The sequence below is a fragment of the Lissotriton helveticus genome, chromosome 2_1 (genome assembly GCF_964261635.1).
Source record: "Lissotriton helveticus chromosome 2_1, aLisHel1.1, whole genome shotgun sequence".
Classification (NCBI taxonomy): domain Eukaryota; kingdom Metazoa; phylum Chordata; class Amphibia; order Caudata; family Salamandridae; genus Lissotriton; species Lissotriton helveticus.
The window spans coordinates 691,208,670-691,233,152 of NC_136059.1; the positions used below are offsets into that span (position 1 = coordinate 691,208,670).

The following is a 24,483-nucleotide window of genomic DNA, read 5'->3' on the forward strand; positions in this document are numbered from 1 at the left end:
CCCAATAAGTAGCAGAACACCAAGGTTTGCTACCAGTACAGAGGTCCTATCAAAGAGGCTCATCACATTCGAAACGCCTACAGAAGAACAACAAGGACTATGCAACAATGCAATAGAACTTAGACCTCTGAAAACCCAAATAAAGACATTTAGCAGAGACACACCAATCTATACAGAAGTACCAAGTGAAAATGCAAGAAACAAAAATCCTGAACCAATTGGAACAATTGACAGAACTGCATCCGGTTACTTCATCAACTTCGATGATTCCTCTGAAGGCTTCAGCGAACAAAAGACACAGCCATCATCAAAATCCTTTAAAGACAAAGCTAAGGAACTTTTGAAACAACTAAAAGAAACATATCTGGTTTCTCCATGGATTGAATTTTGGGTGGGTTTTGGTGCATTTATCCTCATACTTTGGCTCATCATGGTATTTACCTTGGGACGCTTCATTGAGGGAAAATATGCTAAAATGGACACAGCAAGTCAGAACATCAACTTGGTCCTCAAACCACACACATCTTCACACGTCGAGAAAAGAGAACTTTCTTCAGAACTTTCTTCAGCCAACTTCACAGCAATTCCAATATCTGGTGGGGTAGCCTGGGACAACACGGACTATGAAATTTATGGTCCGGTCGAGATCCTGAAATATCCACACCAAATCAAGATCTCCTTGAGTGACTTTGCAAAACCAAACTCATTTGCTGATGATTGGGACTTTGAAAGTATAAACAATATGATGTCTGACTTAGTAATGTCTGCTAAATTTACAAAACATGATTATTTGCAGGGTTCTACAAATTATGACAGCATGTACTGCTATAACCATTATGGTAACCATTTCTTGCATAAATCTGCACAACCTAGAAATGTTTTAAATTTTAATCAATGGGAACATTGTGCTACACCTCCAAAAGGGAGCTCTAGAACCGTGTATGGCAAATATTCATATTTTTCAGGTTTTAACATAACTAATGCTGAAACATTTTATTACAAATTGTCAAACAAGACAGGGATGAAAACCATGATAACCAACACAAAATTGATATATTCAGATTCTTTCTTTGAAAAAATGAATACTTTTGGATTTGATTATTGGGACAAACATGTTGATTTGAAAAGTGTTTGGGGCACAAAAGAATGGCAAGTACAGGGTATAGAAGCTTTGTTTAGAGCCTGCATGATCCCAGAACAAATGATATTTTTAAATGACACCGTTCAACAAACCACCTGTCTTGGCTTAGCCAAAATCAAAGATTTAAATAACCTGTCTATTCCAAAGCCAACAATGTTTGGCAATAACTCTGAAACAGATGAAGAAATAGACATAAACCATATACTTAACCAAAACAGAACACATCCTGATTGGAAACAATGGTTCATCTGGCCCACAGATACAAATAACTGTCAAGATAGATTCCTGAATAAAACACAGGGTTTCAAAATGAACAGGCCAGACCCTAGATATCCCCAAAGACATCACCCAGGGATAATAACAACCTACAGTGTGGGCAAATTATGCCTTCAATGGCTACAAACTTCCACACTGCCTGAAATTAAGCAACACCTAACTTTACTTACTGATGGTGCTGACTTGCGTGATTTCATAATGGGACCACGCAAACAGCGTCAAAAGCGTTTCATAGCAGCCTCTGTATATGCAGCATACAATGAGGCCTGGAAGGTTACTCAAATTGAGACAGCAGAAAGAATACGGGAAATTGACCGTATCAATTTGGAAAAATCACTTTCTGTAGTGGACAATGGGTTAATGACTCTGTCCTCCAGAATTTTTTCATTGGACAGCATTGTGTCTTCAGCAATCGATATATTATCGCAAGACTTACTGTTATTACAACATGGTCAGTCACAATTGCGTTCTATTGTACAGCTTGGCTGGACGTTACAAAATCTGCGTTCAGGCTATGTGCCTTGGCGTTTAATCAACACAACGTCACTATTCCAAATCTTTAACCTTACTGATAGACAAATCGGTATGGCGCAGAAGGGTGCTGATTATACAATCTTGAGCATTGAAAAACTAGAAAGATTACCGTTGACAATGTCAGAACGACCTGTCAGTGAATGGATAATCCACGGAATCATAAATATTCCAATCTCAACCTTCAGGTTTCAATACTGCCAAAAATATATACAGGCTGGCATGTACGAGAAATTGGGAAAGGGGTACCTTAAAACAACATGGGACCTGCCCTATTCACATGCATGTGTCAGTAACAAAGGACAGAAAGTGTTTCTTAGTGGCAACAATTGTGCTATGTCACTAAGCGGCACGCTTCTGTGTAACGGTATTAGTTTGCACGGAGCCTGTGAAGGGAATTCATACAACCTTTCATGTCACCAGCAAGGCGCACCTGCAACTGAAATAGAACCATTCTTTCAAAGACTCTATAATGGGAGTTACATTCTTATTGTAGACCGCAGATGCTGTAGTCTTATGCCCGGGACTCCTTATCTCGTCACTACGACGGCGAAGGTCAAGTGCTGTGGACGTTCTTTGTTCCCCAGCTCCTTTCCAGACAGGGAGGCGAGGGCATGGCCCAGTTTGAAAATTACTTCTATTCGAATAGACACTTTAAGCAGAATGAAAACAGTGCTTCTTCAGACGCCTACAAGGCTCACGTCATCTAAAGAAACGTATGATCTACAAGTCGCAAGGACGACTGCAGAGATACATACATTATTATCAACTAATTCCCCCGTACATTTCGCGGAAATCCTGAGCGAAATCTTAAATATTTCTGATACCACAGGGGTCTCAAAGGTATTTAAGACAGTATTTTCGATGGCATTAACACCATTCAAAGCCATACTGGGTATTTTTCCAGACTTCGTCCATTCGATTTTTGGCGGACTTCCCCTGATCCTAGGACTAATTGCAGGAATCCTATTCCTAGTCCTTATTTTTCGTTATGGCAACCCATGTCACAGATCAAACTCTCGCGACAATGGAAGATACGATCCTAGCCATTGGATACCGGGACCGGATATCAAAAATCCTGGGACTATCCCGGCTTAGAGACCTAAACATGACTTGGTTTCTATCATTTCGACCAATGTGGCAAAGGTGTGTTTTACCTGTACTAAGGTGTCTGCTATGCGGAGAAGAATGCGTGTTAGACACCTGTCTGACGCTACAATCGGATGCGCCGGTGGATGCAGATACACTGTTGGTTCCTACCAAGGTTCACGCACTGTGCTGCCCTCAAAGGCTGCCAATTCTGATGACGGCATTCCTGGAATCTTCACCACTGCGATTGAAGAGTAGTGAAGTTCAAGATGAAAGCAGCATCGAACAGGTACGGCCTTCTGTCAGCAATGCAAATCAGAATGTCAATGGAGACAATCATGCGCATGAATGCATGGTTACCCCTATTTCCGACTTAGAGGAACTTTCCCATGAAGCTGTTGACAGTTTTTTCGAAAGCCTGAATGATATGATGTTCTCTCCGGAACAGAAATAGAGACTTTTGAGTAAACTCGCACACGGCGTTCCCTGAATTCGGCCTTCAACTTTAAAAATAAAGTCACATGAACAATTACAATCCAGTTCACGGACAGCAACTTTTTTCAGCAAGCCCCTAAAATATTTTTCTATATATTTTTTCCCGGGACACTGATTTTCTGCTTAAAGTAAGAGACTATTCCTAGAGAACTAAGATTTCTATTTTAGATACTTTATAGACTTTATAGACTTTAGCTGCCCGCTGGTATGTTCGCAATAGATTTTATGTGATGAAATGGTTTCGACTTTTTTTCTGTATAGCCATATTAAGAGCCATTTCATGTGTATTTCTCATATACCAACAATCAATAATGCATAACAATGCGTGTTCACTTTTGCATTTAATTCATAGCTTAAGTGCATACAATATATATGACTGCAATTTTTCAGTATATTTGAAAATTTCGAAATGCATTTATGTATTTTGGGGTGGTAAGGTATACACTATACTCTATAGTATGTTGTACTATGTTATACTATGCATAGATTAGTAGATATGACCATAGTTAGCGTGGAGTGGGTGTCGTGTATTTCTATAGGTTCTGATTCGATCCCCCTATTCCTGACCCTATTCTGGTTAAACTTACTAGCTAGTTAACTAACAGTCAGCCCATGAGGCAAGAAATCCCCCATGATGCAGATACCGTTATCTGACGCAGTCACACTACGGCACAGGAACGTGTTATCTGATTAGGTCATAACGCTTGAGATCTAATTAGACAAGCGATATTCCTCCAGCCCCTGATAAGGCATACGACGTTCTCATAACAAATCAAACCTATGACAACCTGGATAATCCGTGCGGCCATTGTTTTGATTTCACAGAGAACTTTAGTAAAGAATGTGCTAACGAGCAAGTCGTATGACATCTTTATTGACGTACCTATGTCCATCCTTACGTCAATCCCGGCACCTTTAAGGTATAAATATTGCCGACCTTGCCCTATGCAAACACACGCGTGGTGACAAGACGGAGCAGCCATACTTGCCGAAGCCGAGAGCAGAAGCAGGCCCCGCAGGCAGCAGCCCCGCCTTCCTGACGCGCTGAGAGACGCGCTGCTATCTCAAGCCGAGAGACCCAGCACCGGCGCTTCTGGGCAGCCCTCGCAGGCAGCCTGGAATATCGAGAGCAGAGAAAGAGATACCATTCCTCATTCATCCTAAATTCCAGGTACAGAACTGAATAACCCCTCCTAGAGAATTCTTTAGTTATTCACTTGGCAAAAACAAACTTAAACTAAACTGTAACTTTCTATTCCCGCCCACGCATTAGACTTAGGTCAGGTACACGGGGTAGGCGTATTTAGAAACACCAGTTGAGTACGTTTAGTCAAATGTATATGTGTATGTAAATATATTTTAATCATTTTAAACATCATATGGCTCAGAAACCATATCAATGTTTTTACAGTATTATTTTATACTATTGCTTCTAATGTATGCACTTTACTTAACTATAAGTATTGCAATAATATCGATCCATTTCTCTTGTACGAGAAAAGAGACTGATCAATAAATAACATCTTTTATTGAACACGCCCGTCTCTTCCTTTTCTCTACATTCTGATGAGACTAAGAATGCACGTACTGACTGAGTAAAATAATTGCCTTGTGCTCACACGACTCTCGAGATTGACTCTTGATTAGGGGAGAGCAAAGTTGTCATGTTCTATGGTTGTCAGAAACTAAATCCCTTCTTGTCTAATCAGGGGAGTTCATCCTTCCTTGAACATTCGAGAAAGTTTCTAGCGAACTCTGAGCTTAGCTGGCAAACCCAAAAATTAAGTCTAGTATCGACAGTAGTAGACCTAGTTAACGTCTGGCCTAGGCCTTTACTGCTGTAGGTACTATTCCAATGCGCAGAGCCTATTGGGAAAATAGGAGCTACACTACAAAGAGTTCCCTCCAATATTGGATACCGTGAACAGCAAACTGGAAACTCAACTGTCTCTAAAATCAATTTTCTTATTCCACTCAGGAGAGCAGGATGAACGATGTTGAGTGTCAGCAACCTTTCGGTCTCCGCTCCTGGCAGTAGAAACCTTATTTGCACTGTGATGATCGGGTCAGTTCTGATCAGTTCCACTTCCCTGATCCTCCCTGTTCTGTGTCTCCCAGACATCTGCAACGAGGTAGGTCCAGTCGGGAGTAGAGTATCTTCTGCTAGGCACTCGCACCCTACTTGATCTTCTAAGACCCTCCTCGGCTTGATCCTGGATATCTTCTTCTGGATCTGAGTCTTCGGATATAGGAGTAAGCGTTTCTTCCTGGGCCGACCTCAAACTTAGCCTTCTTCTCCTTGTTGGCCAAGTGGCAGCTCCAAGCCTTATTCTCCTATTCCTTGTCCTCTCACTTGGTTCTTGGTCGCTCTGATACGGATCTGAGTCTGAGTCGTATTCACTTCTGCTCTCTCCTTCAGTTGCGTCCTCTGTCTCACTGCCGTCCTGCCTTTGCTCTTCTTCTGAATCCGTTGCGTTCCCAACTTCTTCTGACACCCCCTCAGCCGCCTCTATCCCTTCTTGCGACTCTTCTTCCACTTCCGGGCTTTCGTCTGGGATGGGAGCTGTTCCTTCTAGAGGTGCTGGAACTCTTCGAGTATGGGATGCATGGATCCAATTTGGCAGCCCCCCGCACTTCACCGCGGTGTTCGTTATCAGGATTACCTGAAAGGGCCCACGCCAGCGAACATCTAGGCAGTTCTTTCGGACGTGTTTTTTAACTAAGACCCAGTCCCCTGGGTTCAGGTCATGACACAGGTTCCTCGATGCTGGAACTTCAACCGCATGCACCTGAAGGGACACAGAATGGATGGCGTCAGACAGTCCTTTACAATAATCCAAGATCAGATCATCTGTAATATTCAATAGGGCAGTAGTTGGAACTGTAGGAAGTCTCATGGCCCTCCCCATCAGGATCTCGTGGGGAGAAAGACCTGTCCTCCTCTCAGGGGTGCTGCGCATGCTCATGAGCACTAAAGGAAGAGCATCTGGCCAACTCAAGGATGTGGATGCCACTACTTTAGCCAATCTATTCTTCAAAGTGCCATTCACTTGTTCCACAATTCCTGAAGCTTCTGGTCGATAACTACAATGCAGCTTTTGATCGATATTCAGTGTGGAGCACAACATCTTCACTATTTCGCTGTTAAAATGTTTTCCTCTGTCAGATTCCAAAGAGGCAGGCACCCCGAAGCGCGGTATCAACTCCCTGAGCAACAATTTAGCCACTGTGAGTGTATCGCACCTACGTGTAGGGTACGCTTCAACCCATCTGGAAAATACGCATACAATCACCAACACATACCTAAGGCGATTGACTCTTGGCATTTCGATGAAATCTAGTTGCATTCTATTGAAAGGCCCCCCCGACCTCCCAATGTGACTCAGTGTGACTGGTGTTCGTTTGCCTACGTTCAGCTGTTGGCAAGTAACACATCGCTTGCATACTGATTCTGCTGCTATTCTAAATTTGGGGCAATACCAAGTTTGCCTAAACACTCATCATAGCATCCCTTCCTAGATGTACTGGACCATGTATTTCTCTTGCCATGGGATTAGCTAATTCTTCAGGTAACACAGCTCTCCCATCTGCTGAAACCCAAAAATCCATTTCACTTCGCACACAACCTGCGGTTTCCCATGCCCTTTTCTCAGTTTCTGGTGCATTCTCCTGCATTACCCTCAAATCTTCCCAGGAATCCACGGTCTCTAACATCATGCTTAATTCAGTCTTTTCTTCTGCACCTTCTATTTCCACCTTTGAGAAGGAATAATTTTGTTCCGCACAATAGCGTGCGACTTCATCAGCGTATCTATTGCCTTGTGACACAAAATCTGTATTCTTAGTATGAGCTACACATTTTACTATTGCGATATCAACTGGACCTTGTAATGCTTCTAACAACAGCCGCACAAATTCTCCATTTCGAATGGGCGAACCAGAGGAGGTCATGTAACCCCTCTGAGACCACAACTGCCCGAAATCATGAACCACACCAAAACCATATTGGCTGTCCGTGTAGATGGTGACTCTCTTTCCATTTCCTGCTATGCAGGCACGAGTTAGGGCAATAATCTCTGCTACCTGTGCGGAATGTACTCCTTCCAGGCAAACGGCTTCTACAACTCCAGTAATAGTACAAACAGCATAAGCTGCTCTCAACCGACCAGTATCGTCTCTTAAACATGAGCCATCAACAAAATAAATTTCATCGGGGTCTGACAATGGCTCATCCACAATATCTGGTCTGGGTTTCGTGCATAGTTCAGTCACATCAAGGCAATCGTGGTCTTCACATCCTTCGCCTTCTATTACAGTGGGTAATGGCATCAAAGTAGCAGGATTCAAGACAGAGCATCTCCTGAGGGTCACGTTTTCTGCGGCAAGTATAACTTGCTCGTAGCGCGTGAGCCTACTATTGGTCAGATGCTGCGTCTTCGTCCTGGTCATTAACAATTCAACTGAATGCGGTACATACACCACTACTGGATGTCCCATCACAATACTCTCGCTCCTTTCAATGCTGACACCCGTTGCAGCAACGGATTTGAGACATCCGGGCAACGCTGCGGCTACTGGATCTAATGTAGCCGAAAAATATGCAACTGGTCTACGGGCATTACCGTGGGTCTGTGCCAAGACTGACAAAGCACATCCCTCTCTCTCACAGCAATAGAGTGTAAATGACTTTTCGTAATCTGGCATTCCCAGAGCCGGAGCACGACATAAATCGTCTCTCAGCTGTAAAAACGCCACCAGACATTCTTCATCCCATGGTACCGGATCACTCACCTCCTTGTGCGTCAGTTTCTGTAAGGGCTTTGCTTTCAGTGAGAAGTTAACTATCCACTGTCGGCAGTAACCCACCATTCCTAGGAACATTCTAACTTCTCTCTGTGTTGTAGGCGCATTCATTTTCATTATCGCCTCAATCCTCTCTGGGGACACCTTACGTTTCCCTTTTTCTAACCTGTGCCCTAGATACTGTACTTCTGTCAGACAATACTGCAACTTGCTCGGAGATACCTTATGTCCATTTTCAGCTAAATGGTTCAGTAAGGCAATTGAGTCTGCTTTACAAGCTTCCTCTGTTTCTGACGCAACAAGTAGGTCATCTATGTACTGTACCAGAACCGAGTTCTGTGGCAGTACTAGATTCTCAAGATTCTTTTTCAACAACTGATTAAAGATGGATGGGCTGTCTGTGAATCCTTGTGGGATTCGACACCATGTTAAAACGCGATCTTCCATTTTAAAAGCAAAAAGATACCTGCTCTCTTCATCCAATGGGATTGAAAAGAAAGCCTGACAAAGATCTATCACTGTGAACCATTCTGCTTGACATGGTATTTGAAACAATATCACTGATGGATTCGGTACCACGGGACAACATGAAACGACTATGTTGTTAATTTTTCGTAAATCCTGAACTATCCTAAACTTCCCGCTAGGTTTCTGCAAACCCATAATCGGGGAGTTACAAGGACTACCCACGATTTCTTTCAGTATTCCCTGCTGTATCATTGACTCGATCACAGGTTTTATTCCCGCAATCGTTTCCTGGGACAATTTGTATTGAGGCGTTCTTGGAAACTCAACATTTGGTTTTACCAATATTTTTACCGGCTCTACCCCCTTAATCAATCCTATTTCTTCTCCTGTGAAATCCCATACCTCTGACGCCACTGCATCTCGTAGGTCTTGAGGAAGATCTTCTATTGTCAGAGTAGGATATAGTTCTACACAAGATTTTGAATTAGCCACCTTAAAAGTAGCATCTTCGTCGGTAGTCTGTACCTCCACTCCTTGCGGGGTGCAGTATATGGTGCAATTCAGTTTGCACAACAAATCCCTTCCTAACAGACATACCGGACTCGAGTCACAAACCACAAACTGATGTTCGTTCATGTGGTTTCCTATCTTCACAGACACTGGTTCGGTCAAGGGACTAGTCATTCTTTTATTTGCGACTCCTACCACCTGAATTGTTTCCCCTGACATCGGCAAGTCTGGAACCACCGCTGATCTCAGAGTCGAACGAGTAGCCCCAGTATCCACTAAGAACGTAGTGGGACACCCTGCCACTTCTGCCTCAACAAATGGCCCTCTCTGATCCACTTCTAGAACTGCCCCGAGGGTACAGTCCTCTTCACTGCTCACCCGTTGTCCTGTCAATGGATCAATGTAATAACACTTTTCTTCCTCGATAAACAGAGGCATTTGTTTAAAGACCTTTCCCCCAGCTGCTATCTTCGGTGGCTGTGGGAATTGGGCCCGTGGAGCCGAAGTCCCCCCTGTGGCCACCTTACTGCTTGGAACTGTCACCTTTTGCACTGAGTCTTCTTGGACCTGCTCTTCTACTTCTAGCTCTCCATTTTCAGGGTTAAAGGGACACTCGCGTCGCCAATGCCCCACCTGGTGACACTGATGACACTTTGTCGTTTTCTTTAAAGTGGCAAAGTCTATCCTAAGTCTCTGCCCTTCCTCATTGTCCTTATTCTGACCGTTTGGCTTTCGTCCCATCCCCTGTTTCTGCTGGCCACCCTTCCCAGCGGACTGCATTTGCACCACCATCAATTTCTCCTTTAGATTCTTGGCTTTAGAATCTATCTCGTCACTACAGTATCGTGCATAACGTAGAATTTCATCTAGTGGTTTGTTCTGCCAACAGATTAAATGTTGTTGAATCATCAAGCAAATGTCAGGTCTCAACCCCAAGACAAACTTTGACACAAACTGTCCTATATCTTTGGGATCCATTACATCAAGTCCACTGTATTGCTTGAATGTTTTCAACAACCTCTCATAAAACTCATGCACGGTCTCCTTCGGTTCTTGCCTTGTTCGATCTATCTTTACCCAATCTATATCCTGTGGTGGTACCTTTTCTTTCAACCAAGCTATTACCCTTGCATACTTTCGCATGACAATCTCAGATGGTCCATTAGTTCGAGCATCCCTCAATGGTTCAGCATTTGGCCATTCGACACTAGTCTTACAAGGGGTCCACAGATCAGATGGGACCACGATGTCAAACAACGTGTTCAAATCAATCCACAATACCGTCGAAATTTTAACAAACCTCTCTACCTGCTTATACCACTCTACTGGATTGTCCCGCAACTTCGGAAATGAGTTGGTAAATGCAGCTAAATCTCCTCTACTCCAGGGTACATGTACATAATTTCCGTTTGATATTTCTCGCAAAGGGAATGCCTCCATATGCATTACCCTTCCCTCGGGGGTCATCACATTTGCACTTCGCCTAACCGTGCCCTTTTTCGACCACCTTTCTTCCCATTTATCCAGTTCTCTCCACACTCGTATCCCAGCTATCAGCTCCCTTATGTGAGTTTTCAATCCAGTAGTCCTCTTCTCATCTAGATCTTGGTCTGAGTACTGTAACCTATGGTTACTCTGTAGTGCCCTTGTCCTAGATAAATCTACAGCATATCTGTCGGCCAAATTAGACAGTTTCTCGTGGAATGCTCTAGCTCTCCTAGTAGTATCCTTTGCTATGAATAGCAACTCATCTTGTTCGTACAAATCGATCCTTTCTAAAGGCACCGTTCCTTCTATAATCTCGTCTAGATCGGATTTCAGACTGGAGACATCAAGCCTTTTAACCTTTATCGCAGCTTTCAGCACCTCTGGTCCAGATGTACCTTCTGCCTCCCTCCCGTCCCAGCTCCTAGCCCTGCGCCTAGGCACTGGTGAGTTAAAGGGAGTCCTCCCCTGTTCCCATCTCTCTAGGTCCCATGCCTTTCCATCTTCTCGGGGTGGATGATGAAATACTTCCCTGTTTCTCAATTTTCCGCCTTCCCCGATCTGTCTGTTTTCTCTAGGTGCATAGTAAGGCATCCCATTGCTCCCCCTCTCTTCACTGTTTCCCTGTGATTCTTGATTACTCGAAGCATGGCGGGACCTGTCACTATTCTCCTTCCTTCAATGTTGGACATCTTCCCCGAGTGTATGGTGAAGGCACCTAAACCTATTTTGGAAAGCCCGTACCATTTCATCTCCCCCTTTCTCCCAGAGACGGGACATTTCCTCACACTCTACAATCCTAGTATTTTGTTCCGGCTGTTCTCTCTGATTGGTAGGACATGCATCCCCTCTATTCTCTTGACTTTGGCCTTCCCGGCCCTGACTACTCTCGCTGGCCCCACAATGAGATACTGTCCCATTGCCCCTGGTATCCCACTCTGGTTCCGTCCTTGTCCTGTTACTCGGGGATACTATGGACCCGTCCCATTCCCTCAAATCAGCTCTTAATTCTGAATAGGGTCTTGGCCGTGGTCCCCTTAGACCCATTGGTCCTCTCGGACCTCCCTGTTCTGAATTGGGACCGACAGTTGTGTCTAATGGGGTATTCCATGTTACTGATCCTGGCAATTGTTTCCATGCATTTGTCACATTATTCCTCCTTTCCATCTCGATCCTTTCTCTATCCAATTGCCTTTGTTGTTCCTCTCTATCTCTCTCAGGGTTATAGATCGAAACTATGGGTCCTATGGTAACAGGCACCTGAAGAGCGTCTGGCAATCCAACAGTCTCAGCCCTTTCGGTGGTTGGCGCTTTTTGCACCACAAACCTTCCCACTACACTCTGTACAGTGTTGTTTGGAGGTGTTTCTCCACTTTTGATAGGTGTCCATTCCGATATAGGGAGTGGTGTATATCCTTCTATGTCATTCCCATCTTCCCTTGCGAGCCCTCTATCTTCTATCCTCCCCACTCTCGGAGGTGGTCTATCCATTAACAATCTGTTTATTAGATTGTCCTCCGACTCGCTTTCCTCGTCTTCTTCCATGAGATTTCCTCCTCCTGACACCTCCCTCATCGGATACATTTTCTCCACCTCAATAGTCTGTACCCTCCAACGCTTTTCCTCCTCATCCCATTTGGAATCTCGCACTGCCCTTACCGATCGCGTCAGTCTTTGTTGACGCCTGTTCAAATTTCGGTCGTGTGCAGCCTTAATCCATGCATTAAGTGCCTCAAACTGTGTTGGTCTAGGTGAGGGTTTCAATGAGGACATGGTTGCTTTTAGCCGATGTAACACCTCTAATTTAAACGTCCCGTACTTCGGGAACTGCATTTCCTCATTCCCTTCCGTAAGCTTATTCCAAGCCCCAATCCACAATATCGTATGCAGCCCAACATTCGTTGCCATATAATGAGCTGGCGTACCCTCTGGGGGAGCCTCTTCCCCGTAATAATGTTCACTTCGTTTACGTTTAAAAATCCCTTTCAAACACTTAAAACACTTCATGATTTCTCTTTTCTCCGCGTTTGTTTACTTCCTGATGACACTCCACCAATCTCAGCGCCGTTCTTACTAACTGGCCTATCCGTACGCGACTTTCCTCCGACGTCACTCTAACCGCCCAACCAGAGCGCGGCTCTAGCTAACGTCACACCAACCGCTCAATCAGAGCGCGGCTCTAGCCGACGTCACCCGTCCCCCTTCGCAGCAGTTCCCCTCCTTTCTCAGCTCGTCTCCTCGGTCATGCACGCATCCCATTCATACTCTGAAAAATGATTACTTCCGTCCAAGCGATCACCTTTCTTTGACTGTACGCCCACAGTCTTTCTGTAGTTGTCACCTTAACTTGGCGAAATGTCTTTCCGATTACTTCCAGACAATCGCCTTCTCCGATAGGTTACTCACACACAGTAACTTTCGACCAGCGTCCGTTACTCATACACTCACTCTTACACTCCCCCTATCTTGGATCCACGGCGGTCAATGGTACCTCGTGACCTCCGTACTATGGTCGACAACTACCCTGGATGTTCGATACACCCAAAACCACTTAAGCTCTGGCCTGAACTTAAGATTTCACCAGTTCACCCGTTTACCAGGTTACCAGCTTACCAGGTTGCGCGCGCTCACAACCTTCTCTCATTCACACTACAGGCATTCAACTCCGCAAGACATTATAATACAAATACAACACAAAACACCGCAATCTGTTCACGCATGACCCTTTGTTATACTCACTCTTCCGATACTGTTGCTTTTCTCGCGCCGTCTGCACCTTTCGGTACACGATTCTTCCGCTGCTCGTCTCTCGACGTCTCGGGCCTTGGGGTAAACTAACCTCTCTAGATTACCTTCCTCAAGAAGATAACCATCCTCACTCTGCTACCAACTGCTAACGCGGGATTACTGGTTACTAATTATCTTACCAAATCCCATACTATGTCGACTGAATCGTTGGTACCTGTCTTGAGTAAAAGGTAATCTCGCAATAAGTCAATCAATTTAAGAACTTACAACACTCTAAATGACCACTGACCAAATTTAAGTTTTAAAGATTTAATATAAAGTCAAAGATAACTGAAGATACAAACTTCTCAAAATGAGATTCAAAAGGTAAATTGGTATCACTATAAACATGAACTTCTTGAATAATCTAAGTCTGAAGAACAAAATAATAAGTACAAGCTCAAAGACCATAAGGGTTGTCAAAATAGATATAAGTTGCAATCTCAAAGTCATTACAGAAAAGAAAATTAAGGTTAGTCTGTCCCTACACTATTTTAAATGACATCCCTACTTAGCAAGATCTTTACCCTCTAGGTGTCAGCCGTGGTGACTTCCTAAGAAGATCACGCACTTCTCTTTGTCTCTTCTCTGATAATGGGTCTCTCCTGATCAGCCTATCTGCCTACCCATCCGCTTCCTTAGGCTCCCAAAATCATCTGCTCTGCTCTCCTCCCGGGTCTCTTTCCCTAATACCAAATCACATTTTCAATAGAAACGCCCCTTAGGACGCCCCTCACGTGGTACATCTTTGCGCGGCAAACTCCATGATGGTACTCTTGAAGACCCTCGTTATAGTTGACCTTGGTTCCCAGGCTTCTTCTTCAGTGCGCTGATACCCCCTGAAATTCCTGGAAACTCCTACAGGCCTGCGCAAGGCGCCACTGAACAAAGTCCCTTTCATTCGAGCTGATTAGGACCCTCGCACCTGCATACAGCTCGTCCTGCAGTGGGCCTCAAATTCCAGACTCCACCATATCTTTAGTCATAAAACACTCTCAAAGCTCTGTGCTGGACACCTCTCGACCTCTTTCCTAACGAGCACATGACGATTTAAACGACATGACATTATCTGCTCAGGCCTACTTGATTTACATGCAGCAGGTCCCTGCACTCTTAAAACGTTAACTTGATTTAAACAGCAAACATTCTTAACTAGCATACGTTTCTAAAATAACACATCTATAAAGCATATACTTTTAACCCTAAGTTCAATAGTACATTTTGGAAGAACCATGTCAACTTTATCTCACATTAATTTAGCAGCACGTTCAGGTTTGCTGTGAATTGCCCTAAGGCCTACACATAATACTGGATTTTCAAAGTTACATTTAATTCGGACATGATTCTTTTAACATGAGAACATGAGGTTTTCACATATATTCCAACATTTCTACCTTAATCTCACACCGTTACAATTATAGTTACTCTACTTAACATTCTATACATTTCACTACTAAATATAAAACACTCTGTATATTTCACTCCTGGATATAAAACACTCGTGTGCAAAACATGTTTAAACTAACTACGTGCTTGTAAATATGGCGTACTTATACATTTTTTTCCAACTTGTGCTCTCTCAACTCTAATAATGATAAATATCAAATGTGCATATGCATACATTCGGCCACAGGATTCAATATTACCCCTTGTGCATGCACGAACAATGAATGAGTTCTGTTTAGTATCTCCGCGTTTGCTATTGTTTGGTATCAAATTGGAAGATGTTAAAGATATTGGAATGTAGGGCTCTTTTCACACTTTCTACGACTTCTAGATATACAGGCGAAAGAATGGGGAGGAACCTGCAGCTCGTGTCTGTAACTTAGTTTAAAAGGTATTTATGTTGTAGAAGTTGGTCAACTGTTCAGGGGATTAGACAAAGCTATGCTCAGAAAACGAAACTGCATTCCTGCCTGTGTAATGGAGCACTTCTAATGTTAAATCAGGTATTATCCTGCAGGAAACGCGGAGATTGTCTCCGCTAATCATAAGGGTTAGAACATTAGCTTTTACAACTGTTAATACCTCTTCTCCCTCATTATCCTCCCCCGCCCTAATTTTAGGTGTATAATTCGAGGGGAGCAATTGATCGCAATTATCCGCCTTAGCAGAGCACAATATACTTATCTGGCCTCCATAAACTATGCGGTTCCTTCCTAGATATATTTTAGACCTCAAGAATTACTCAGTGGCAGTTCCATTATGATCCCTATACGAACTCACTGAAGCAAGATTGGCACATGTAAAGAAACTTGCTTCTAAAGAAAATCTACGGTCAAATACTCAAAGGACACACATTTTGTTTTGTTCACTCTTTGAATTGCGTTTTAGATATCAAGAAAACACTGTTTCTCGGTATCACAAATATGGCATATATCACGTTAGTCCTAATCAATGCACTCTCTCACTCTCATCCATTCAGCAATACCTTAATTTGAATTAACACATGTGGTCATACCAAGGGTGCCATATTTTGTGGCAGTTATCTGGGCAACCATACACAGTTTTTTTCAGCCTCTGCACTTAGGCCCACACCACGAGTTCACTTGGCCACCCTGGGGGAGTGGTGGCAATCCAATGTTTAGCAGTGCCCCACTTTGCCCCCAGCAGACCAGTGGTCACAAGGCATCTTACTACGCCAGAGTCGGTACCCTCTACTTCAGTATCCAAGCCTGTGTGTGGGGGATGGGATCAAGGTGTAGCCTATAATTGAACTCAGCATAGCATTGATTGTAGCCCAATAAGCCTTAATCTAAGAGCAGACCCAGAGCATATGGAAGAAGTCAACGAGGGCCACCCCACATCTAGGGCAATCTTGGATTTCCTCTGCCAATATGTCAGAGTCTGGCCCACCCGATAAAAGCCTTAAATTGCATCAGCCAGAGCTTGGCCAGTATGGGCAAGCATACAGACAACAGTTTGCCCTACAACCATTCCTCATCTTCGAGTGGGCCTTCCTCAGCCTCTGATCATTTCATCAGGAGCTTCAAGGGGACTGGAGAGCTCATCACCAGAGATCTATAAATGCACAAGATGCCCAGTCACTCCATCACCAGCAAACTGCCAAACACTACCATACCATGTTAGTCTGGCTCCTCCACCATTCCAATGACTGCTTACCCCCAGCCCTTCCTCCATGGCTGCACCTCACGAGGTCTCGGGCAACACACAATCCACTCACTCCTTTCCGTTATGGCTGCCAGCTATGTTCGCCCACACCCCAGTATCTGCCTGGTCCGGTGGACAAGAAGTGACCTCTGCCCACAAAGGCTCCAATTAGTGCATGGTCATGGTCGGCCCTTCTTTCCAAGCTATCAACTATGTAATTGCGTGGATATAATGTATAAAAATGTATGTGAAGAAGTATTCACAACTTTCCGTCTAATTTTACAAACTACACATTGCAATTAAGAAAAGGTATACTAAGCATACGAAAAGGGCATCACAATACATGGTACCTCCGGTACCACTGTGTATGTTCCAACTGATTGTGCATTCTTGCAAAAAGTTATTATTAGTGAATAAATTCACCAATAGAAATTGTGACGTGCTGTAAGTAAGTTCATATTTGCTCATTAGGAAATGCCATTACCCAAAAGCCAGAGTCGAAAGATCACATGCTAGAAATTTACCTTGTTTGATCTTTTCCAACTCTTCCTCATAAGCAGTGTCTGCAAATAATTAAATAAAGCATGTTAATACTCTTCTTCCTGAGACAAGTGCTTTAATGTACTTGGCATGCCAGATTTAATGAAAATACTAGTTGCGGAAGCCACTGAAATGCTGCAGAAATGACAGTGTGTTAATTATGTATACTATGCTAGAGACATAATGGAACAACCATTTATGAGTGCAAACGAGAGCCATTCCCTTGTGTCAATAGCACCATAGACATAGCAGAAGTACTATCAGATGTAGCTCTGATGATAGACCTTCTGTTGTGATGAAAGTGACAGCGGATGCAAAGTACAGTGCAAGAGGCCAGTGCGGAAGACGATGTGTGGGGAAAAGAAACCAATGCCCAATTCTAAAGTGGCCCGCCCCTCCCATCCTTTGCATGAATAACGATAGATTTTAAAAACTGAACGTTTTAAAAATTACCCCAATGAAGTAGGCCTGGCAAACTTTGGGAACGTTTGGCTCACTGCCCAATCCATAAAACACTTGAAAATTCAAGTGATTCAGGATCAGCCCAACAAGTTCTCAAAGACCTATGAATGAGCTCTACTACACCATACTGACCATGGCTTGAATTTGTGAGACACTTTGTGTACAAAATATACTTAGTGCAAGTTTAAAATTCTTTATAGCATGATTGGCATTAAGCAGAGTGGAATAGACATGAGGGAGAAGGCATGCACAAGTTACAAGTACTTATTCGTGAAGGCAAAGGGAACTATACTTAAGTATTGGATTGTCATAGACAGAGATCGTCTTGAATGGTTATATGTACAAATAATAAAAATGGATAGTTTGGTGGCTTTTTAACAGGTACTCTGTTCACTTAATATGCAGGTTCGCAATGGGTTCAGTCACTTTTGCCAGAAGTATAGAAACAATATAGAAACAAAGGTATTGTGCAGTCTATTGTTTAGAATGCTCTGTGGGACTATCCTTTAGGGGTGGTAAATGGTGTAAAGTTTCAGATATCTGAATGAAATTGGGATTGCCACTCTTATATGATGATGGATTAGAAGCCATGAAGAAATGTCATGTTGTGCACAAAGATGTTTAGCAGTTGGACAGTTCTGGGAAAGGCCTATAATAAAATAACCAACAAAATAATGCAAATTCATGAGAATAAGGAATGTACCAACATGACTGTCAATTCTCAGAATAAGTTTACCTGTGTCTAAACCTCCATACAAACCTTTAATCAAACTGATAACTGGCTTTACACTTACTACAGATGTCACTACCACAGCAGCATGTAGTCACATTCAATTTCAACATTTCTGTAATGTTTAGTGAGAACAAGAACATCCTTATAAAGTAAAACGAATTTTCCTAATGTCTGCATATAAACATTTTCAGTCCCCACTTACCCAACTGCGAACATTAGCACACATATCTGCCAACAATTTACTTGAATGTATCGAAAAGAAGGAATTTACATTTACTTAACTATTTATTCATTTGTGTGTTTTATATAATGCTAACCTTTTGGACAATTCAGAATATCATGCATTTAATGAAAACAAATGGCCACTGTAATATTTTGATTACAGCATACACTCGCCCTCTTTAAAGTTAGCATTACCCAATGTGTTCATCCAACAGTGTCCTATCCACCTTCCAGCAGACAACTGAACATAACTTTTGCAATTGTTCTTCGGGAAAAACTGTCGATACTGATTGTAAAGGGTTTATTCTACTCCCAAACAATATTAATTCATCCCGCTGATGTTACCTGTTGCTGCTTCTAGGCTAAAAGGTCGGAGTCAATAGCCTTACTAAGCAGTCATGTTTTAGTGTCATCGTGACGTGCAGGGAACCCTCAAAGCCATCAGCAGAGCATTTCATAGCGTTGACCCCTACACACCTATGAATTTAGATTGGGTGGTGGTCATTGCATTGACTGGCCAGAGACTCCATTTTCAGAAACAGGGAATAGGCCGCTTCTGCACTTCATATCCGGGCTCCAGTTTATTCATTTGACCCTCTTTTTAGGACTACCCATGTAGCTTGGTTTGCATGTTTTACAGTGTATGCTTTTTACATTATCTTATCCATATCACATTGCAGTAGTCCGGGCAGGTCATGGCAATGATATGGCAAGTTCCATTCAGTACTCCACCAGAAGGAGTGATGTAAGCTTGGAGAGTAATCACATTTGGATGTAAGTGTCTGTAAGAACTGTGTTATTTTGTGCTTGCAGGAAAGGTTGAAGTGACATATTACATTGAGTGGAGACGTGGTACTTCATAAGTCTGGTGACAACTCAAATAGGGTGTATTTGCTCTTCCTTTCTCTCAGTAGAAGAATGTTGACGTTGGTTCCAATGGTGTTTCTATGTTTGATTATTTGACTATGATTGTCGGAGGAACAATCGGTTCAACTCTAATGCCTGTGCAAATCCACTCTTTTGAGCCTAATTCACAAAAGGCAACATTAAATGTAGGCATCCACAAACAGAATATTTCATTTAATGGCTTACACAGATTTTCACAATTTCGGGACTCACAGAATTCTGCATACAGAGCAGGGGGTCACACCCTACAGATTGAACAACCAGGACTTCGCTTTTATGAGGAGGAACAGAGGGCAGGCGTCAGTGTGAAACTCAAGGGCAAGAGTGTTCCACACTATGCAGTTGCCACCGAAGAGGCCATTGCTTGTGTTTTCACAAATCTGCTGCGAGGTAAAACCAAGAGCTCATGGTGTGTTGTCTTCAGACCCCCCTCTATAAGGAAGCTACACATCAGTAGAGGAATTAACACAGATAGCCTTGTAAAATGTTACTAATGATTTGAACATAACTCTTTAAATCACAGGGAGAGAGTTAGGGGTGGGCAATAAGACATAAGCATGATTCTGTTTGCACAACCATGGTCTGGACAAGCTGCAGCCTGGACTTGACTTTCTCTTGCCTGCAATAAAGATACCATTGCCATCGTACAGAAAGGAATGACAGAGGATTTACAACCATGACAGGGAGGTGACATTGTAAATACAGCAGACCCCTGCCTACAGTTTTCGAATGGAAGATGCCCATATCTGTAAAATTACTACTTGTTTATCCACCACAGATGGGTTTAGGATCATTAATCAGATTTGTATTTTCTGACAATTTTTGACAGAGTGAAACATTTTCCTTTTAGACAGGCCAGATAGCAACATCCCAAAGTGGGGACCCTGAGTTGGACAGCAGTACTTTAGTCTTAGCAGTACCTAACTCTTGGATGGGTTCAACATTAGAAAGATTGACCCACATTCACTATCTTTTTATAGAAAGGCAAGTGGTAAATGCAGTAGACTAAATCCATTAATTATATTAATAGCACATACATTTAAAGGGAAGATAGAAATTGAGGCCCAAGGAGATGCCCTCCCGAACACACACTACCACACCATGAAATATACCAGATTCAATAAAGCCATCCTAAATTTGAGTTTTTTGTGTACAAAGAGGGGAAGGAAAACCCCTTTCTTTTATTTAAGAGACTAGTGTAGCATGCTTCATTATCATCTTAACGCTTGTAATCTTGTCAGAGGAACCCCAAATAAATCATTATAGGATTATTCTTCTAGGTAATTTTTAATTCTATTTTACCCTACTTACAATTTTGAGTGCTCGCTCATTAGAGGTTAAGTGCATCCTAGATATACATCATCAGAGTGCGACCCAATGATGATGAGTTGTTATGCTTGTAAGATCGTTCTACAATAAGGGATGGCAATGTTGTCAAGCGTCGAGAAGTTCACTGTGGCCTGCAGGATGACTCTGCTAGAAGATGTTTAAGCTTGTACGATTTCTTTAATATAAGGGATAGTTCTATGGTCAGAGGTCTGTACAAGGGAGTAGTCAGAAAATTAAAATCTCTCCTCCCCCATTTGAACCGAAGCTCTTATGGCACCAACCAAGCAAAGCAAGTCATTTCGACCCTCCCATAGAAGAGCTCTCTTCTCTCTTTCATCCAAGCACCTATCCATTCATTCTTCCATTCACCCACTGATATCCACCTTTTCCCATTTACATTCTTCATCCGTTAATTCTTATATCCATCATTCAGTCTTTCGCCATTCTGTCTGTCTATCCATCCACCTATCTATTCATCCATCCATCCATCCATCAAACCTATCCATGCTTCCTTCCGGTAGTCCATCCCTCAATCCACCCTTTCAGTCAGTCATTCCACCATCCAGCTTTTTGCTCATCCATCCTTTCGCTCATCCATCTACCCACCATTTCACTCCATCCATCCACCCATCTATCCTCCCATTCACTCATCATCTATCCACTCAGCCATGCATCCTTTCATTCATCCACCCATCAACGTACCCTTTCACTCATCCATCCTTTCAAACACTCATCCATCCATTCACCCTTTCACTCATAAATCTACCCATTCGTCAATCCACCATCCCATCATTAATCCACCCATTCATTCACTCATCCAACCTTACATTCGTCCTTTTACTTATTCATCCATCATCCATCTATCCATTCATCCATACACCCTCTCATTCACACATCCATCCTTTCAATCACTCAATCACCTATCCTCCCTTTCATGTTAATTATGCTGAGTAGCAGACAGAAGTCCATTAAGTACTCCACCACCAAAGTAGCTGCTAAAGTGGGGGTGGGAGGAGGGTTCATAACACCCCTGTCCAAGCTAATTCATTCATCTCCAAACCTATCCATCAAACCTACCCATCCATCCATCATTCTTCTCACTCAATTATCCATCCCGCCATTCATCATTTCACCCATCCATCTATCCTGTCACACCATCCCTCTATTTATCCATCCATCCACCGCCCTTTCACTAATCCATCCACCCTTTTACTCATCCATCCATCCATCCTTTCACTCAGCCATCTATCTACCCACCCACCCTTCCAGCCAGATACTCACTGTTGGACTTGGCCCTTCTGGCAGGTTCACCCCTGAACTTTTTGCCTTTTAATGTTACATTATTATAGTGATTTCTGGTCTTTGCGCACTTTAGCACTGTGGCGCAGTGTAAAGTGCGTGCGCTCTCTGAGTGCGTGTGTGAGATTGGCCTGCCCTCCCATAGGAATGCATGGGGGATATGTGTGTCCATGGTAATTCCTGATGCGTGGGGAGTGCAAGGGTGAGTTTGGTATGTGCGAACCCGTGTGATTAAATGCTGCGCGATGATGTGTGCGGCTTTAATGTGTCTAGTGTGGAAGTGCCACTTCTAGAAGTTGGCCTGCCTGTGCAGTAAATGTGAAAAATGTGAATTGGCTGGAGCTGGCTGGTGTGCCTGGCTCTAGAAGTCAGGATGGGTCTGCCCCAGTGGTGAATGGGGAGATCTGCATTTTGATGGCAGGGAGGGGCTGCACCTGGGACCTGAAGAGGGCTGGGCTTTCCCTTCACAATGCTGGATCCACCCCCTGTGGTGCGACTGATGACCCTAGCCTGTCCTGGGAATTGGGAAAGGGGCTGAGCAAAACAAAGTGCTCCAGAACTAGCTGCGTCTGGTTTTCCCCCACCCTGCACTCTAGAGACAAAGGGATTTGGTGTATAAAAAGAGGCTGTGACCTCATGTTAAATGTTCTTGTTTTCCTGACTAGAATCTACCAGGGGCGTGCTGCTGCTGGGGCCCAGGGGAAGGCTTGCCTCCCTGGGCCCTGCCCAGCCCCTGGATTGCTGATGGACTTTGTGCTGGAACCCCTCTGCCTTGCCTGGGTGCTGGAAGACTTCTTTTGGACCCTCCTGCCCTCTGCACCTAGGAGGACCTTGTTGCTGGGGCCCTGGTTGCTTAAGGGGTCATTCCTTAGGGGCCTGGTGCTGTCTGTGCCCCCCAGCACCTTGAGAGTGCTTTATTTTTCCTTTCTGGGCAGAGCGCTGTCGTTTTCCCTCGGAGGGAAGCGCTCCTGCCCTTTGTATGCCCCCAAGTGCGCAGGTGCCCACCTTGCGTCTTTGTTTTGTTGTAGGAATAATTACGGTTGCCCACCCCATTTATGTGCTCCTTAGCGGGGGCCCACCCCGCTTCTATGTTTATTTTTTACCCCGAGGGAGCCTACCCATCCAATTCTGCCCGAAAATAGCCACCGCCCGCGGCCCGCTTGACTGTGGGCGGGGCCGCAGGACGGAAGTCTCGAGGGCGGCCGGAAGTGGTCATACCAGAGAGGAGGTCGGCAGCCCACCCAGCCTCCTCGAGCCCAGAGAGTGAGGAAGTGAAGTCCTGCCGTGGCCCGGGGCTCCCGTGAGCTGTGGAGAGCCCCGGGGCCGCCAGCAGGGAAGAGGAAGCAGCGTGAGTGGTGCGGGGCTCCCATGCGATGGAGGGAGCCCCGGGAGAAGTGTTCCTGAGGTCAGTGGGGCTCTCATGTGGAAAAGAGAGCCCCGCCTTTTGCCCGCATGACCGACCAAGTGAGGGAGCAGAGCAGAGAGTCCAGTGGAGACTCAGCACACCCCGGTGAGTGAGGCTGGGGTGGGAGCGGATCTTGTGCTCCCCGAGGGCTGTGTCAAAGCCTGGGGATTGTGGACAGAGCCCCAGTGAAGGGGAGCTCCGTGAGGCCAAGTGTTGGCTGTGCCAGTGCAGGCACAGAGTCAGAGCAGCCCTGTGTGCTCAATGGGCCGCTCCAACGATTGGGCATCTCTCTCCTGCAGGGGCCCCATGGAGGTCCCGGGGGCCCATGTTCTTCCCCGCATTTTCGCCTGCAGTGCTCCCAGAGCCTAAAAGGCTCCAACGCGAGACATGTTTATGGCCCGAGGCTCCCAGGGGCATTGTTGTGTTTAGAGCCCGTGCGTGACTCCATTGATGGGGGCCAGTTCTTTTTCTTTAAGTGTGGGCTGATGATTTCAGGAGCCCGTGCGCTCCATGGGGACATCTTTATTTACAGAGCTTCGTGTGGCTTCAGACTGCGCATATGTGTTTTCAGAGCCAGATGGCTCAGTTAGGCGCAGTTTTGTTTCTAAGGGCCAGTGAGAGCCCATGCCGCAGTTTGTCCTCAGCTGCATAGCAAGTAGTGGGCAGCTGCTACGTTTAGGTTTTCCTTCCTAGGGACATGTACTTTGGACTCAGGAGTGAGTCGCAGTCCTTCATCCCTACCTTGGCCTTCCCCAGTTGCACAGCACTTAGTGCCAGCTGCAGCGTTTAGGCCCTGTTCTTGTCCTCAGCTGCCCAGCAAGTAGTGGGCAGCTGCTACGTTTAGGTTTTGGCACAGTGGCGCAAGCTGGACCCTAATGTGATTTATGTGCT

General features: G+C 44.3%; 1 protein-coding gene across 3 annotated transcripts in view; it reads right to left on the reverse strand.

Annotated features, from left to right (window-relative positions):
* Positions 1 to 24,483, reverse strand: part of MCTP1 (multiple C2 and transmembrane domain containing 1) — a 2,466,151-nt gene that overhangs the window by 1,364,753 nt on the left and 1,076,915 nt on the right. For 2 of the 3 annotated variants that reach the window (XM_078675397.1, XM_078675394.1), the window contains exon 6: positions 17,221 to 17,259. The exons of the other annotated variant lie outside the window; for it this stretch is intronic. In XM_078675397.1, coding sequence (XP_078531523.1) covers positions 17,221 to 17,259 — 39 coding nt within the window. The remainder of the gene's footprint in view (positions 1 to 17,220; positions 17,260 to 24,483) is intronic. 3 annotated transcript variants of the gene reach the window in all.